The 19,959-nt window shown below is 34.4% G+C and overlaps 1 protein-coding gene and 1 pseudogene across 1 annotated transcript in view; one reads left to right on the top strand and one right to left on the bottom strand.

Annotated features, from left to right (window-relative positions):
- The first annotated feature begins 3,522 nt into the window (after positions 1-3,522).
- On the top strand, positions 3,523-3,640 carry LOC112472861 (annotated as a pseudogene).
- A 15,594-nt stretch (positions 3,641-19,234) lies between these two features.
- MTPAP (mitochondrial poly(A) polymerase) overlaps positions 19,235-19,959 on the bottom strand; it is a 27,447-nt gene continuing 26,722 nt past the window's right edge. The window contains exon 9 of the mRNA XM_006924175.3: positions 19,235-19,959. Coding sequence (XP_006924237.2) covers positions 19,607-19,959 — 353 coding nt within the window. The 3' untranslated portion in view covers positions 19,235-19,606.

Below are 19,959 nucleotides of genomic sequence, written 5' to 3'. Positions count from 1 at the left end.
TCATTTTTACTGTATAGAAATGCAACTGATTATTGAGACATCTATCTGTTATATTCCTACTTCTGCTTTAAGCCTCCAACTATGATGTTGTGTAACTAGGCAAATCAGGGTGTTGTTGATAAAAATTCTTCTCAAATTTGGGCAGCTTATCATGACTCTACTTCTTTAACTAGTTTTTCCCCGTGACTTTCAAACTTCTATTTTCTTGCTTAATTACACTGGATAAGCATTTCAGGGTAATGGTGTATGAAAATGTTAGTAGTATACATTCTTGCCGTACTCTATATTTTGGAAGAAAACATTCAATATTTCACTATTAAGTATGATGTTAGCTGTAATTTGTTATGTCTATTGACATGATCATACATTTTTTTCTTCCTTACTCTGATTTTAAATTGTAAAACCAACTTTGTATTTCTGTTATAAATATAACTTAGTCATAATATATTTTACTTTTTATTATTGAATTCAATTTGCCTATATTTGTTTATGTTTTTATATGGGAAATTTTTATGCACAGAAATGGCTTACTTTATGTCTACCTGAACTCCACTGGCCAGAACTCAGCCCAAAACTAACAGCAAGGAAAACTGGGGAATGTGAACTAATGGCTAGTTCTGCCACAGAAATTAAGAGATATGGAAGATAAAAAAGATAATATCTATCGTATATCTAATCAATTTCAAAGTGAGGAGGGACATACAAGGATATCAAGAAGCGAGATTTTGGCTATTAGTTGTTGAAACTTTCTTAGAATTGATAAAAATACATGAATCAACAGATTCAAGAAACACAATACGTTCTAAGATGGGTAAGTTTAAGAAAAATACATGCATAAACCTGTTCTAACGGACTACAAAATTCTAAAATAAATGAAAAGAGAGAGGAGCTAGAGGGAAAAACATCACTCAGAAGGATTGGCAATATGACTAACAATAAATTGTTCAATACCAACATCAGATACTAGAATTCAATGCAAGATTTTTAAAATGCTGAGAATATAACCATAACCTTCCAGGAGTAAACAAAATGATCCTTCCAGAATTAAAGTAAAAGAGAGATACTTTCATATGGTCAAAAACTGATAGAATTCTAGCAAGAGATCTACACTATGAAAGATGGAAAATTATAGCATTTCTGAAATGCAAGAAGGAATATAGAACATATAAAATAGTAAACATGTTTAATATATAAATACCATCTATATAAAATAAGGTTTAATTTGTAGAATTAAACAAGAATCAGAATTAAAATATTGGGTAATGAGAGTATACAAGCTGCAGGAGAATAAACAAAGTTAAAGTGTTTTATGTGGTTTGGGATAGTTTACTTTGATAAATTAAATATATGTGGCAAAACTATAAGGGTAACCACTAAAAGAATAGAAATACTGTATAAATATGAGTGGATAAAAGTAAATTAAATTTAAAAAATAAAGAACAAATATTTGATTTTAAAAAAAGAAATACAAAAACAAAGAATAGAAACAAGTTCAAACATAAATAATCACAATCAACATCCACAGACTAAACTCATAAGTTAATAAACAGAAATGAGATTACAAAAACTACAGCTGTTTATAGATAACATACTTAAAACACAGAGACACAGCAATATTGAAAATATTGAATACTGAAATTTTTTAAATGGAAAAGGAGATACCAGTAAAACACCACACAAATGAAATCTGAGGTTAACATCAGACAAAATACAGTAGAACAAGAAGTATTATTAAGGACAAAAGAAAGTCACTAGATAAAGATAAATTTTGTATAATAATTCTAACTTTAAGCAAATTTAAAAAAATAGCATCAAATTACATAAACAGCTTCTGTTTTCTAGTCCGGCATATTAGAAGCTTGGAAGTCATCTCTCAGATCCAATTACAAGTAAAAAGCTGAACAAACTGAAAATCAACTGTTCTTACATTTGTCAGAGAATTGAGGTCACATACAAACTGCTCCCCCCAGCCCGACTCCCCAAATCGGAGAGAAAGATAGGTAAATACAGAGAATTACAACTTACTGGAGCAGAAACATCCATGGTACTGACCAGAATAGAAAAATTCTAAACTGTAATTGATGAAATGCTAGAGGTCCAGTATGGACAAGTCTGAGAGTTACAAATTCTATGAGGAGGACTTTTGTGATTTTTAACCTCCAAAAGAGAAAAATCCCCTGCTGTTTCTGGAGGGAGAGGGGAAAAGTCAACATTTTGAAATATACCAAAGCATTCTGTCCTTCCTAACAAGGCCTGCCCTCAAGAGAAACTAGTTTACCAAAGCTTAACCTATTGGGAGTTTTATCTAAGCCTGACTAAGCTGGGAGAAGAGAAATAACCAACTCCATCCAGCTCCAGCCATCCGTGGAAGAAAAGGGAAATATCCAGAGCTAGCCCCCTCCAGCCTTCCACGTAGGGGAAGGGGAAAACACGACTCCAACTTTCTCTAGCCATCCTGTCCCACCTGAGTGGGGCAGAGGGAGTTGAGGAGGGGTATATGAGGATCATTATGAAGTTCAAAGCTTACTAAGTAAGACAGAGATCTAATCATAGGACTATAGGACACTCTCCATTCTCCCATTTTTTACCACTATACCATTAAAACCCTATTTACCAGAATTCCTTTTATCCAGCACATCAAGTCTGGCTTTCAACAAAAAGCACAAGGCATATTAACATGCAAAAAAGAGTTTTGGTAACTTCATATCTATTATTAATAAAAATTCTTAGCAAAGTAGGAAAACAATAGAACTTCCTTAAACTGATGGGACATTCATAAAACACTTAAAGCAAATGCAATAGTGAAATACATTCATGTTAAGATCACAAACAAGACCAGGATGCCCTCTAGCACCACATCTATTCAATGGAGTACTGACTGACGGGTTTGGCCAGTGCAGCAAGACCAGAAACAGAAACTGATAGTATTAACACTGGGTAGAGAGAAACAAAAACTGTCCTTATTTGCAGATGCTATTATTCTTTATACAGGAAAGACAAATGAATCTACACATAAGATGAGAAAATTTAACAAGGTCACTGAATATCAAATCAATATGTTAAAGTTAAGATTCAATTAGAAATGGAATTTCTAATAACAATTTTATAAAGGTGACCAGAAATGTAACATAGCTATTACTAAACTTTACAAAAAGATTGGAGAAAATTATTTTTATTGAAAGATTTAAAAAATGTAAATAGATAGATACACGCTGTTCTTGGAAACAACTCAATAGTCAGAAAGACCCTATATCCTAAAGATGTCAGAGATTCTCCTAACCCACAGTCAATGCAATTCTGATATAAACCCTTACAGGGATTTTTATAAAACTTGATATGCTGATCCTCAAATTAAATGGAAGAGCAACGGGCTAAAGAGTCAAGACCGTGTGAAGAACAAGTCTGAGTGTATTAAGAAGTCCGACTCCATTTTTGACATTTTTGATTGCAGAGAACATCTAAGCCTCACTCCTCCCTCTTTACCTGGTGCTCACATCTGGACAAGCTGATAAGAAAAGCTGGATCTACGGCCATGCCACCCTAATATGCCCAATCTCGTCTAATCTTGGAAGCTAAGCAGGGTTGGGCCTGGTTAGTACTTGGATGGGAGACCACCTAGGAGTACTAGCTGCTGTAGGCGAAGAAAAAAAAAGGATTAATAAAATTTAAAAAAAAAAAAGAAAGAAAAGAAAAGCTGAGTACTCCCTCCTTTGATGCTGGTAGGAGAGTCAAACCAGGCAAGGTCCTGTCATAGCCACTCCAGCCCCACTCAACCACCAGACTCAGGCCAGTCCCCTTTCCTTGCTCTCTCAAGCCATTTAAGGCCTGCTTGGGAGGCCTCCTTTGCTCTCCTCGAAGACCACAAATAAGTGAGTAATACACCTTGTCATACCCTCTTGGAGTGTTTGAGTGACATCATCAGTCTGGACATTCGAACCAAATATTGGGTGAGGAGGGTCCGTCAGCCTCTGCAGATGAGCAAACATAGAACTTTCCTGACAGTATATCAAGACTTATTGATAGTGGTACAGATGAAGGTCTGCTTATAAATGATTCTTTTAGATGGAAACCATGACTCCTGGAGTCGTGTGACATGGCCCTGAGAACGATGGGTAGTCCTGATTACATACAGCTTTGTAAGTCAAGCTAAAGAATTTGGATTTCATTTTCAGGGTGATGGAAAGCAATTGGGGAGTTTGAAACAAGGAAATAAACATGATCTGATTTTAACTTTTTAAAGATCCATCTAATTGTTATGGACTGAATTGTATCCCCCTCAAATTCATACATTGAAACCCTAACCCTCAAGGTGACTGTCTTTGGAGATAGAGCCTTTAGGAAGGTAATGAAGGTTAAATGAGGTTAATAGGATGGGGCCCTAATCTAATAGGAATGTTGTCCTTATAAGAGGAGGAGGAAACAACAGAGATGTCTCTCTCTCCCCAGTGTGAGGACACAGTGAGAGGACAGCCATTTACAAGCCAGAAAGAGAGCTCTCACCAGAAACCAACCCCGATGGCATCTTGCTCCTGGACTTTAGAACTGTATGAAAATATATTTCTGTTGTCTAAGCTGCTTGGTCTATGGTTCTTTATTATTGCAGCCCTAGCAGACCAAGATACTAACTATTCTGTGTAAATGTAAAGAGAGAAATTAGTATTGGAAATGAAGAGAACAGTAAGGAGATGATGGAAGCAGACACATGTGGGCTATGTTCTGGAGAGCAGTCCACACAACATGCAGATGGATTGGAGGTGGAAAATGAGGGAAATAAAGGAATCGAATTCTAGATGCATAGGTAAGGAAATAAATCAGGCCAACTTTCCATTTTTAGTTTAGACTTTAAGAAAAATCATTTGGCTAAAACACAGAAATAAGCTTGAAGAGGAATCAGAAGATATTTCAGACAGAAAGAACAAAGAAGTTGTATAAGTACTAATCATCATTTGATAGCATTTTATATTTTTTACAATGTAGCAGTATCCTAAAATCTCAGAGTAAATTGAAGTAATCTGAAAGAGACATAAGCCACTTCCCCCCAACTCGCAAAATAAGGCCTCATCTATGTTTCATCCACACAGTAAATACTACTATTAAATTAGCAAATATTACTATTAAATTAATTTCTAAATTTTCTTATCCAAGATTAATTGCATAAATTGTTTTCTTAATTACAACTATGAACTCTTTATAAATGAATATTTATGCCAGGAAATACACATCAAAATGAATATTATGTCAAAAATGTATTACGGTTTATTGATGCATTTCAAAACCAAGTATTATTACTTTATGTTTGAAGCATTTTTTTTCTGGTGTCACATTTATCCTAACTGCAACCTATACTGGCAAAATTAAAACAATATCCACCATTAAATAAGCAGAGTGTCTTCCACTATATATGAACCTTGAAGACATTATGCTAAGTGAGATGTCAGACAAAGACAAATATTGTATATTTTTTATACATGGAATACAAAAAAATTGAACTCAAAATCAGAGAGTGTAATGGTGTTTACCAGGGGCTGGGGAAGGGGTATGAGAGAGATGTTGGTTAAGGGTACAAACTTACAACTAATAAATAAATAAGTCCTGGAGATCTAATATACAGTACAGTGACTATAAACAACAAAAGTATATTATAATAATTAAACTTGCTAAGAGACTAGATATTAATTATTCCCACCATAGAAGAAACAATTATACAACATGAGAGAAGTTAGCTAATGCTACAATGGCAATCATATTATAATATAAATGTACCAAATCAATATACCTAAACTTACACATTATTATGTCAATTATACCTCAACTAAAAGAAAAAAGTAAAGAACCTGACAGATTTGTGGAACCTGATCAAGCTTGCTGATGTATACAGAATGAAAATCTAAGGAGAGAAGAAAGAAAAGGGAGAAGAATGTTTGAAGAACTAACAGCTAAAAATTCCCCGAATTTGGTAAAAGATATGAATCTATACATCCAAGAAGCTCAACAAACTCCGGATAGGAAAACTCAAAGATTCCACCAAGACATGTTGTAATTAAGCCATCAAAGCCAAAGAGAAAGTCTCAGAAGCTCCAAGAAAAAGTAATTTATTGTGTATAAGGGATCCTCAATAGGATTAACAGATAATTTATCAGGAACCATGAAAGCCAACCTTAGCTGATATATTTAAAGTGCTGAAAGAAAGAAAGAAAAAAAAAAAAAACCTGTAAAACCAGAATACTGTATCTGGCAAAACTATCCTTCAAAGAAAGAAACAATAGGAGAGGAACAACAACAACAAAAAAAATGGCGTAGATGATAGAGGCTCTGTTCATCCCTCAGGCGACCAAATCAAAGTTGTGATGGAAACAAGGAGCAGCAGCAAGGAAAGGAAAAATCACCTGGGATCTAGAGGAAAAAGCCATTCAACTAGGGAGAAGTCCAAGAAAACACCCTGCAATGGCAGAAGGTAGGACGGGGTGAGGATGCGGGGCTGCCTGTCCTGAGTGGCTGAGTGAGGCGGAGGTGGCGGCAGCAGCAGATGCCTCTTAAAAGGGCTGCATCCACGAGCAGATTTTCGCGGTGATGGACCTGCTCGCTCTGAGCACCAGTGCCAATTCAGCTGTGTGCAGGGGGCACCAGGGACTTACAGGGAGACATTGTCCGAGTGAGGACCGAGGAGAGACTCGCTCTGTACAGAAGCTTCGGCAGTATCCATAGTTCCCTGTTGAGCCCTCCACCAGTACCAGTGCGCAGGACACAGCGGTGCCATAGTCATGAGGACATCAAACTGGATAACAGAAGTCGTTCTGCCCAGAGGATTCCCTGAAACTCCACCTTCCCCAACTCGCAGCCCCGCCCAAGCCACATCCAGGTGTATCCTCAGCAAATCAGGTGCTCCTTGCTGAGCAGTGCCTAGACTCACACTAGAGGCAGCTGGCCTCGGTTTCTGGTATGGCCTTTGGAGGCAACTATAAGCACAGCATGTGTGGATTCCTTGCTGAATCTTAACAGGTGGCCTTGGAGGGGTAGAAGCTTGGGCTAAATTTGGCCTGCAGCTGAACCCCTTTCAGGACACACAGATGCAGAGTTCAAAACACTGGTTATAAAGATGCTCAATGAACTTTTGGGAAGTGTAGTTAAATTCACTGAGAACTTCAACAAAGAGATAAAAAACATAAAAATGGAAATGGAAATTATAAAAGGGAACCAATCTGAAATGAACACATTATCTGAGATGAGAAGTATATTAAATGGAATAAACAAAGGAATAAACAAAGTGAATAAAGAAAAGGATCAAATTTCCTATATAGAGAATGAGAAACCAATCAGGACACACAATCGGAATGGCAAGAGAAAGATGCCAAGACTATAAAAATAATTTAAGAAACATATGAGACACTATTAAGGGTTCAAATATCCATATGATCGGCGTAACTGAAGAAATCAAGATGTTGAACAGCTGTTTGAAGAAATAATGATGGAGAACTTCCCTAACCTGGTGAAGGAAATGGACATAAAACCCCAGGAAGCTCAGAGAATTCCAAAAATCAGGGATCCAAAGAGGCCCACACCAAGACACATCATGATTAAAATGCCAAAGGTTAAATACAAAGAAAGAATATCGAAAGCAGCAAGAGAAAAACAGATAGTTACATACAAGGGAAAACCCATAAGAATGGCAGCTAATTTCTCAAAAGAAACAGGACAGAAGGGTTTGGCAAAAAATATTCGACAGGATGAAGACCCAGGATATACAACTAAGAAGAATTTATCCAGCAAAGCTATCATTTAGAGTTGAAGGACAGATAAAGAGCTTCCAAGACAAAAATAAGCTAAAGGAATTTATCACCACTAAGCCAGTATTACAGGAAATGTGGAGGGACTTCTTTAAGAAGAAAAAACATGTATCAAAAACAAGAATAAAGAATGGTAACAACTACATTCCTATCAATAATAAATACCTTATATGGAAAAGAATTAAGTGCTCCAACCAAAAGACAGAGTGGCTGAAAGGATAAGAAAACAACACCCCTACTTCATATGAAAAGGATGAGAATGAAAAAAGATATTGGTTTGATGGACCTAGAAGGTATTTAAGTCAGACAAAGATAAACACTATATGATTTCACTTATATGCAGAATCTAAGGAATAAAACAAACAAACTAATCAAAAACAGGCTCACAAATATAGTGGACAATTTTGTGTCGAACAGAGGGTAGGGGATTGGGGGGCTGGGAAATGGGGTGAAGGGCTAAAGAAGTACAAATTAGTAGCTGATGGATGGTCACAGGGGTGGGAAGCATGGCATAGAGAATGCAGTTAGCATTAATACGCTGGCTAGGTGGAGGGTCAGGGGAGAGAGGGAGCAATTGGGGGGATTGTTCTATAAACTATATAGATGTCTAACCAATGTACTGTATGCCTGAAACTAAATAAAAAAAATACAAAAAAAAAAAAAAAGAGCAATAGTACTTTCCTAGGTAAACGAAAGTTTGTATAGTTAGTCACCTGTAGACCTACCTACTCTACAAGAAATGCTAAAGGGAACCTTTAGGCTTAAATGAAAGGACGCTAGACATAACTCAAAACCACATGAAGAAATAAAGAATATCAATAAAGATAACTACATGGGTAAGCAAAAAAGCCAGTATTATTGTATTTTGTAATTCTTATTTTATTTTATATGATTTATGAGATAAACGCATAAAGTAGTAATGGGCACACAATGTATAAAGATGTAATTTGTGACAATTTTAACATAAAAGGGGGACAGATTTTGCACACTATTGAAGCTCAATAGGTATTTCAAACTAGATTGTTATAAATTTAAGATGGAAATTTCAGTCCCCAGAATAACCACTAAGAATATAAGTTTAAAACATATAGAAAAATATATGAGAATCAGACTAGTATCCTAGAACAAAGAAACACTAAAGAAGGCAGTGATGGAGGAAGTGAGGAACAAAAAGTTAAGACATATTAAAAAAAAAAAACAAAAAAACAAATAGCAAATGGCAGAAGTACTTTATCAGTAATTTTTAAAAATGAAAATAGATTAAGCTTTCCAATTAAAAGACAAAGATGGCAGAATTAGTTAGAAATAAAATCCAACTATATGCTATCTGTATACCTCCCTCTTCTCAAGTATTCTGCATTGCAAATCACAGAGCCTTGGTCTCCATCTTCTTGATTCAGGAAGTCGTCTTGTTTCTTCCCAGAACTGCAACTAGAAAGCTCTCAAGGCAGTAAGCTGGGAAAAACAGGGCTTGCTTCATTTCCTTCCTATCTCTCAAAGCTCACTTCTTTTCCTTCATGTCTAACATCATGAAAGCATGAAAAAAAAATTTTTTTTCAGTTTGTCTGATATTTTAGTTAAGTGGGAGAGTAAGTCCAATCCTTATTACTCTATCTAGAGTGGAAGCAGAGTCATTACTCTATCTAGAGTGGAAGCAGAGTCAAAATGTTCTCATCTATAAGTCATATAATGGCTTAGCATTATAATTTTTTAACCTATTCAATTTGGATTTTATTAGAAAAATTTGCTTTTTGCCAATTATCATTCTATAAACTAAACTATGAATAACTTTATAATTGTCCAAGAAAAAAAGTATTTATTTGGCCTTTAAAAAAACCATTTTAATGATGACAAATGTTAACTGAAAAGGCATTCTAGTTTTTCTAGCATACTGTAAAAGAGCTTTTATACTGATCTTAATGAAAAAAGTCATCTTTCACCTTTTCTCTCGCTATAAGAGAAAAAAATTACTTTTGAATGTGATGACAAGTATCCACTGCCAGTAAGCTATTTTTCATGTGTCGAGAAAACACCTACTGTGTGCACTACGTCTTTGTGGATTTAATTACAGCAGTTACAGTAGTAGGGGAAAAAAAATAGGCATTCTAATTAACTGATCTAGAAACAGAACAACTGGAAATGTGGTTCTAAGTTTTCTTTAAAAAAATAAAACCTTTTGATCTAAAAACATTAGATAGCAGAAAAATGAATTTGGACATGTATATTTTTTAGGTTTAATGAAAATAATTGTGTGTGTCTATGTCTATGCTTGGTCTCTTCCTCTGAAAGCTGCTTTGGATTAGAACACCAAACAGGGAAACCACAGCTGAGAATGCAAAAATATTGTAATTGATTGCAGTTGGTTGAATCTACAAGCAAAACCCACAGATACAAAGGGCCAAATATCTATTGAAAAAAATCCACATATAAGTGTATCTGTGGATTGCTACATATATTCTAACATTAGTATATTTCAATATACTAATGTTTGAACATATAAGTTCAAACCCATGTTCTTCAAGGGTCAGCTGTATTATCTCACAATTTTCTTTTGGCTGGAATTGAGGTCCCTGATTTCCTGCTGGCTGCTGTCAACGGTTGCTCTCATCTCTTAGAAGTCACCCTCAGGCCCTAGCCATGTGGTCCTCCAAAACATGGCAGCTTATTGCTTCAAAGCCAACAGGAATTTCTCTCTCCAGTCTGCTAAGGAGTCTTAGCTTGTTAACATAATCAGAGGAATGATTCAACCACCATCTTTGCCGTTTAATACAACCCAATCAAGGGGAGTGACAATTCCATGACATTCACAGATCTGATCACGTTCAAGGGCAGAGGATTATACACGATGTGTTCTCAAGAGGGCAGGACTCTTGGGGGCCATCGCAGAAATCTACCTATAACATTATACATTAATTTTCATCTTTCTTTTTAGGGAAAAAAAAAAAGATTTAAATGAAAGTTGAGCTCTTAAAGTTTTCTTGGGACTATTTTTATTTCTCAATACCCTTAAAATCATGTGCTAAAAATGTGGGAAAAGGGAAGGGGTAAGGAAAAGAAAGTAATGTTTATCAATTGTCAAATATGTGCCAGGCACTGTGTTAGGTTCTTTATAGTTTATTCCATATCAGAGAAAAGAACTGCATTTGAACCAAGGAGGTACTACAAGAAACATGTAGCCAAATCAAATATTAGAGTGCGCTTCAGGCTTTTAAGTATTGATAAGAAAATTAGATGAAAACTGTCATTAAACTGAAAGGCTAAACTGGTATTTCAAAATTCTCCTTAATGTGTAATTGGGCATGCTTTTGGAAAACAGGCACTCTACATTTCCCAGTGTGATGAATTTTTTTTTAAGGCAAAGTAGATTTTAATTGCACAGAATTTAAAAGACTGTAACTTATATAACTAAATTTAATGCCCTAAAATATTTTTTCCTAAATCATGCTGCATATACTTTATTAATCTATGAATAAAATTTATTCCAGGATGGTACTGTACATACTGATATGTACATGATCATAGTGAAATTTTTCTTCATCTAGATCAAATATAGCTAATATTGCTTAGAAAATGGGAACTACACAGGGCTTTAGAATAAAGAAACTTAAAGAATTTGAACCCTATTTAGATTCAAATATTACTTAACACAACTTTCATCCTGAAATATCAGACATTTGAAGTATTTTGTTCAGAGTAATTAAGATAAAAACATCAAATAATTTTGGTTTTCAGAAATGATTTTTATTAAATATTTAAAGATGAATTAAAGTCTCTTTTGCAATATACTAATGCTAGAATATATGTAGCAAATTATAAATACAAGTTGAAAACTGAAAATAATGACAGCTATTCTCTCTTACCTAAAATATAGGCTGATAACATAGTAGAAAAACAAATATGAAATAGTGAAACATTAGAGAAATAACTGACTCATAAGAGGGAAACACCTAAATTATTTCACTGATGTAAAAATGCACTAAAATTTTGTTCATGAATGTATCCTGGTAACATAGGCTTAAAGTTAAAAAGAGAATTTCTACATCCTTTCTTTTCCTTTTTTTTTTTTTTTTTTTAACCCCTACAGCACTTGGTCTTCCTAGGTGGTCTCCTATCCAAGTACTAACCAGGCCCGACTCTGCTTAGCTTCCAAGATCACACGGAAGCATGTTCAGGGTGGCATGGCCGTAGACCTACACCCTTTCTTATAAATCATAAAATATTCGAGAAGCATTTTGGCCCAAAATGCTTCTTTCTTGGTCTCAGCCCAGATAAATATTTTGGAAAATTGCATTTCATAGTTATTTGAGGTGTCTCAGTATGGTTAAAAAAAGAAAATATTTTCTCTATTCTTATTTGGGAATCTTGCACTCATTCACACATGGCATAAATATAAACTTTGAATTGGCATGTACAAAATCGTCTATGAGAAAATCACGGAACAGAAATAAAAGCTGGTAATTCTGATATCTGAAGCAGAGTACAAAACAACATTTGCAGTACCCCGTTTCCTTAGTGTTGAACTAGGCATTCGTTCCAGCCACGTATTTACACTGTTACCCAAAGCCCAAGTCAACACATATTTGGCAAGTGAGACAGCATTTGAAAGTTCTCTACAAGAAAGCAAACTAAATGAACGGTATACATCATTCCTATCACACACACACACACACACGATCAGAAGCAGAATCACAAAGATCTCAGTGATTTCCTGTAATGGCAGACTAGGTAATATAATCAACTCTCTCATTGAAAACAACTAGAAAAGCTGGGCAAAACAAAAAGCCAAATGCTAACAAGGCAGCAGTAAAAACTTACAGGACTGTGGACAAGTAAACTTACACAGGTGAGCCTAGCATTTGGGGCTGTCTTTCCCACAGTCCATTTGCTGATGAGGCAATTCAGAAATTCAGAGCTGAGCAGAGCTTTCAAGACTCACAGGGAAAGGAGACCAAAAACTGGAGTTTAGGGCCTATCAAGAAGGGGTCCTGGTAAACACTCCTGGCTTTGGACTGGGCCGCACTCTGAGTAAAGATGAACTAGAATCTGGAATTGAATCCAACTTTAAAATCTCAAGCCCGTTCTCAATTAGGGTGATCCAGGGTCATAAGCACCCCTACTGCCTTTCCGAAGCAAAATTAATCAACTGAAGGAAGATTAACATCACCTTCCTTGAAATAATCTCTGTTTCTCGCATACTTTGTCAACATACAAAACAACAACAACTAGGTATAGTAGGAGAGAAATCATGAAAAACAGAAAGGGTAGAAAATACATAAAAGAATATGGTCAGAAGTTTTCTAAAACTGATAAAAAATATTTTTAAGTCATTAAGTAATGCCAAACAATCCTAAGGCACATAATCGTATGTGCTGACATAATCAACACAATCCATGATATGTGAAATTCCTTAAGACAATTGTGGAATTTTTAAGAATTCCATTATCTTAAGATAATTCCATTATCTTCAATAAATTGCAAGGGAAAAGACTAATGAAGCAGAAATCTCAAGATTTAAGAGACTTCAGAAACATCAAAAAATCACAATATAGATAGGAACTGGATCCTGATTCCAACAACTGTACTTGGGGGAAAAATAATTGTGATATCAATAAGACACCTGGAAACTTGAACACTAACTAAATATTATACTAAAGAATTATTGTTGTTTGTTCCATTTAGTTTTGATAATGATTTGTGATTATGTTAGAAAAAAGTCTATCTTTGGAGATAGTGACATATTTACAGATGAAATAGTATGACTGGAATTTGCTTAAAATACTATAGAAGGGGTAAGGAAATAGGGTTATAATTAAAGACAATTTGTCAGTAGTTGTTGACAGAAAATTATACAAATTCATTGTAATTTTCGGCTAACTTGTTCCTATGTTTAAAATTTTCCACAATAAAGTTTATATATTATTAGTAAGCTTGGCGATCTTTACTGTTTTCTTGTCCATTTTAATTGCTTCAATGATCTATCTTTGCCTTTGTTTTTGCCTATTATAGATTTGTAGAGCTCATTATTTATTAGAAAAATTAGCTCTTTTTCATCAGTATGAGAAAAAAAAATTTTGTGGCATACCTTTTCATTTCAAAGTGGTCAAATTTATCAATATGCAGTTGACCCTTGAACAACACTGGGGTAGGGGCTCCGACCCACATTGTCAAAACTCCATGTCTGCCCTTCACATTCACAGATTCCCAACTCCCAATGGCACTGACCTTTGAACAATACTGTTTGAACTGTACCAGTCAATTGAAAAATAAATCCACGTATAAGTAGACCCATGAAGTTCAAACCCATGTTGTTCAAGGGCCAACAGTATTCTTTTATAAATGCATGTAATACTTTAAAGTAAGTGCTTCCCTGCTCCAAGTTTATAATACTTATCCATGATTTCGTTTACGATTTCACTTTTTCCCCTCCACATTTAAATTCCAACCTACTTGGAATTTATTTAGGTGTAAGAATGACAATGAGATCAAACTACATTTTTCCAATAGCTACCAGTTGTTCAAACACAACTTATTGAATAATCCATCTTCCTATTGATTTAAAATGCTGCCCTTTAGCATATTACCAAATTTCCACATATATTCTGAGCATATTTCTGGATGTTTCATTGACCAAGCCTAAAGTTCTGTTTTAATTACTTTTGTCTTACGCAGAACTGTTACCCTTATACTTTTCTATTTAAGAATAAAAATCAGTATTCCAGCAATTCGAACCTTTCCTATCTCTTAGTAAGTCGTGTGTCTTGATTTATGGTGTCTGGTGCATATAGTAAGCATGGGTATAAGTTTACTGAATGAATGACTCCACTGCAACAATATTTTTGGATTAAATATCATATTAGAGAAGTTTAAAAATGTTAAGAAGTCAGTAGAGTTATAAACAGAATACCTTTTGGAAGTTACAAAAAAAAATCCTGTGCTTTTCAACTAATTAAAACCTTTAATCCGTATCTATTTTGTATGCCTGCACAAAAATGTTTTGATATTTAGAATGACCTTAAGGCTCTTGACAGTTCCAAGATATCTTAAGAATTACAATAAACAAACAATTTAATATTAAAACCTACTTTTAATATTTAAAATCTACTTTCTCGAGTCTTATTCCTTAGAAAATTATTGGTTTAAATGAGTACATAGAGGAGAGAAACCATGAGGCTGGGAAATGAGCTAATACATTAGTATTGTGTTTAATAAAGAAAGAAATAATAGACATGAACTAAGCTAATGGCGATGGAAACAGAAAAAGATACATTAAATGAGGGGGGAAAAGGAGTCTAAAAGGACCCCAGAATTTGAGCAGAAAACAATGCAATAGGCAAATTATGAGGTTGGCCAATTTTAGGAAAGAAAATAAATTTAACATGGTTGAATTGGGGGTAAACAATGCTAGTTAAATCACAAAGTCCAGTGCACAATAAGGATGCAGTTCTAGAGGGTGAGACTAAGATAATGATTTATAGTCGTATGCCCAAAGGTGATGACAAAACTATGGAGTCAATGTTATCTGAAAAATGTGTTTATTTGAATTTAGCTTACCACTCTACAACAGATAAATGAAGTGCAACTGCCATTACTTTTAGTTACTTCTTTAAAAAAGAAAAAAAGGTAAATCAAATATAAAAATATGCAAAAGGTGTTATGGTTCTTTTTTAAAAAAACTCAATTATATAAAGCTGAAAGAAACCACTCAATACTAACTGAAATGTATAACCAGTAATGCCAAAAAATCAAGCACAGAGACTCCAAAAATGCTTACTGTAGGTTCAATTAGAGAATGGTGGGTTCTAAATCACCAAATGGTCCTAAACACCAAAATTAATTGCCAAAGAAGAAAAAGAAAGTGAAGTTTGTACTAGTTTTCTATTGATGTGTATATTTATAGAATTACAAAACACATTTTAGATGGAGTAAAAAAAAAAAAAAATCAAGCTTTGGTTTCAAATTCCATTGCAAGACATCAGCCAGCTTCATAATCCACCTTTTACTATTTTTGAGACAGTTTTTAAGGAGAGAACATGCCAATATGCTATTCTACACCACTGTCCAAGCCCATGTGTTAACTTAGCAAATATTAATTAAAACCCTAATTGTTAAGCTGCATTAATTTAAGCCAAGTACCAATAACTGTTAATAGAAAAATCTTCAAAAATATAACTTACTGTATCTAACAAGTTTAACATGTTAAAGAATTTTGATAATGCAGAATGTAATATAGACATAATCTATAATCTTTTCATTAATTTGCTGTTTTATTTGACAACATCCATTATAGTAAGTTTTTAATGTGCCATATTTCGCAATAAACCCAGAAAAAAAATAATGTTCTATAATTTATATTTTTCACTTAGGTTTGTCCTGTTTCGAATTAGGTATTACTAATTACTAATAGTATTACAAGTTAGGTAATACTATGTATTCTTCATAGTGTAACATTTATTTCCTCAAGTTCTCTTTCTAATGCTCTCTTTAAAATGTCGCAGCACCACATTCTAAGAGGTTAGAAACTGTGCCCTGAAAAAAATGTTTAAAAGTATTCATCTAAGAATAGACAGAAAAAGTGAATAGTGCCTTTAATCTAGCTTTTTACTTCACTGAGTTCTAAAGGTGGGTGGATATACGTACACACAGATAACAGAGAAATCACATTTAAAATACGAATAGTATATTTTTTAATAACTTGCGATTTTATATGTTCAGTATTATAGATACTTCAGATTAAAGATTCTATCTAAAATAGACATTTTCTGGGAGTTGCTCCATGGAAACTCCAGAAGAACGCAGTAATGTTTGTATTTTTTGGAATATGTATCCACAAGTAATTGAACTCAGCATGAAAACCAAAATAACCCTTTCATGTATAAATTTCCCAACATTATCCCAAGGTGAAACGTGATTTCTGGTTATGTTTTCATTCCTCTTCAAATATATATTACACAGAATTTCTCATTAATAACATTTTACATAAAATTATGTCAAATTTCCTGATGATAGCTTTAAACTACTTAAACTTTACTTCCTTATTAAATATTAAGATTCTTCTGGGTTATATGAGAGTCAGCTTCTGGACCTTTATGGAAAATTTAACAGCCAAATTTTATCTAATTTGATGAGCCCTATGTACTCAATTCTGGGAAAAAAAAAAGAGCAGTGGTCTATAACTGCTTGGTATCAGTAGGTTAATCATCTGAAAGCACTGTTTGTCACTATTCTCTTACACAAACACCTTCAATAGTTTACCACTGAAAATATTCTCAACCTCACTAACTTGCCACTGGCAGTTCTTCACCATCTTGTCACAGCCCTTCACAACCTTGCCTCGAGCATCACAGAAAAAATTGTGTCCTGGCCTGTCTAAACTGCCAGTTCTCTAGACTCATAGAAAAAACTGTCCTCTTTTCCCAGACGATAATCCCTGTGCCTCGCCCTCTGTCTACCTACCACCCCTTCCAAGACCTACCCTACTCTATTCAATGAAGCCTTTTCTGATCATCTCAGGGAGAAATGCTTTCTTCATTTCTACAGTATTTTGAATGTGCCACACCTACAATATTTCCTGAAGGAACCGAATAGAAACACAATGACAGGTATTCACCAACTGAATTCTGAACTCTGCAAAGTGGAGAGTTGCTACCTTGACCAGCTGCCATGGCTCTTTCTGATTGCTCTTTCTGCTGGGTTTGCTGCAGATGTTCACGGGGTTGGCTTAAATTATACATGCAAATGTAGCTATTCCCTATTATGGAACCAGTAGGCTGTAAGAAACTAAGTAAAACTAATTTTAAAGCCAAGGAATTTCTAAGAACACGAAATCATTGAATTCTGTTCTCATCTATAGTCCCAGAGCAAAAGGAAAAGGCAAGTAGGAAATGGCAGCAGGAAGAAAGTCTTATTTCAACTGTCTTTATTCTCTCTTTTCCTCTATGATCATTAAAGGTTTGTGAATGAGACGGATTATACACTGGCCAATTCCTAAAGATAGGTAATAACTCCAGGAATTATAACTGTGGGTATAAAATCTAGAATGATATGTAACTGAAATCAACCTAACCTAGGTAGGTTCATATCAAAATTACTTTAACACACTGAATAAAACTCATTGTAGGTGAAAGCTAATGGAAATCTATTAATAGCTAGAAAAGAAAAACTTTGAAAATTTTTCCTTATTTTACTGTTGCTATTAGTTTAAGAAATGGCAACGACAAGAAATTAGTGATTATCCGTAAGATGTAATAAAAACTATCTTTTAAAATTTTAGAATGTGATAAAATAAACTTATGAGAAAACATTAGTTTGTAGTCCATATTCAGTTAACTAAAATTAAAACTTTGTATTAAAAGACCGTTGTAGATTAAAATTTATCACAATTAAATCTCATTCTGAAAAGTGAAACAGACCTATGGTGTCAAAGTTGCCTTGTAAATTACAAAAAAAAAAAAAAAAAGAAAAAATGCTAACACATATACTACTTTATGTACTTATATGACCATTTTAGACTTAATACCTCTAAAAGAGAAAATGTCCAAATAATAAACAGAAAAAAATCATCCCATTTAGAAACTCTTAAATATTTATACTTTTTAAAACTTTTTCTTTATACAGATATCTAGCCCAACAGAATCCAAATTAAACAACAAATGAGAAATGGCTGTTAAATTAAAACACTGTATAAAAGAATACTGCTACCTTTTGTTGGTTTCAGATGTTGGTTGTGCACAGAACTTACTTGCTTTACAATTCTATTGGTGAGCTTCCCAAAATATCTGAAGCAGAGCTCATTCCAGTTTCTGCCCTAAAATTTATATGGGAAACTATTTTGAAAACCATTACATACTCTAAATCTGAATTTTGAGCAACAATTAATAATCATATACCATATACACAAAAAAATTAATAGCTAAAGAAAAGTAACATGCATCATGTGTCAGGCTCTTGATGTAGCACTCACCTGTTTATCTCAATCTTCACAACAACCTGTGAAACAGGCATTACAGGTGAAACAACTGGGGACCAGAGAGACTGAGTAATTTGCCTGAAGCCAGTCTGGCTCAAGTCTGTGTTTTCAAACACTAAGCTTTTTGCCTCTTTAACTGGAAGTTACCCCACAGGGAATTTAATGAAATTATATTTCAATACGTATCTATTTCCTACAGGGAGAAAGGAGTTCTTGAAAGAGGAGTGAAGGACTACTGTGAATAACACGTATTAACAGAAATAGGGTTTTATTTTTTTTAAATAGTAAAGTTAACTAAATAATATTTAAAATAATATTTAAAATGTACCGTATGGTTTAGAATACCTAGAATGTAGTGACTGAAGTATCTGCATTCACATCTTTTAAAAACACAAAGATTCATTGAAATCATTACCAACCTGTTTTAATTTATATGTAAATACGAGCACTTTGCTTAAAGAATACAAAAATACACACTAAAGAGTACTACCAAAATTTGAAGCTTTATTGTATTCATTGACATACCCAGGAACTAACATGGATATCGACAATGGTGTGATTTTAAAACTGCTTTTTACCATTCACTTTGTAGAGTTTTTCTATTTAAAGTATAGTCCAATCTTCTTTCACCTGTTCCTTGTGGCTGCTGTTTTAATAAGATGTCACTGGGTAGCAGACTGATCAGCCTGAAGACGTCCCAGAACTTCAAACCAGGTAAAGGGCCCAGTGAGAAGACCGAAGATCGTGAAAAGAGACATCAGATCAAAGCTGAGATGTGTGAAAGTCCCACATCAGTTCTTCCAGGTCGTCCAAAGATCATTTTATAGGATAAAATCAGCTCTTAAAGCAAAGTACATTACGCCTGAGTATTCACTGTTCTTTTCCCAACGGTGTTTTTGGAATTTTCTGTACTGCTACTTCTTATGGATTCCAACAAGTTTTTAATTCTTTCACTTGCAGGCTTCTTTTTCTTCTTGGTATGAGACATACTCTTTGCTACAGAAGGTAGCAGCAGAGTTGCCAGTCCCCACAGCTGATTACTTGAAGGGTGATCTTTATCTTCCTGATCTAAAATCCAGGCACTTTCTCTGGCCAGATCTACAAATTTTTGCAGCTGGCTCTGACTTACATTTTTGCTGATGTTGAGTGAAGTTTCAAAAGGATTCTGAATGTGCAGTGGAGAAGATTCAGGTTTGTTTTTCCTTTCCC

The sequence above is a fragment of the Pteropus alecto genome, unplaced genomic scaffold, assembly GCF_000325575.1.
Source record: "Pteropus alecto unplaced genomic scaffold, ASM32557v1 scaffold269, whole genome shotgun sequence".
NCBI lineage: Eukaryota > Metazoa > Chordata > Mammalia > Chiroptera > Pteropodidae > Pteropus > Pteropus alecto.
The sequence above is the reverse complement of the archived record's forward strand: the minus strand, read 5'-3'. Positions and strand labels throughout refer to the sequence as shown.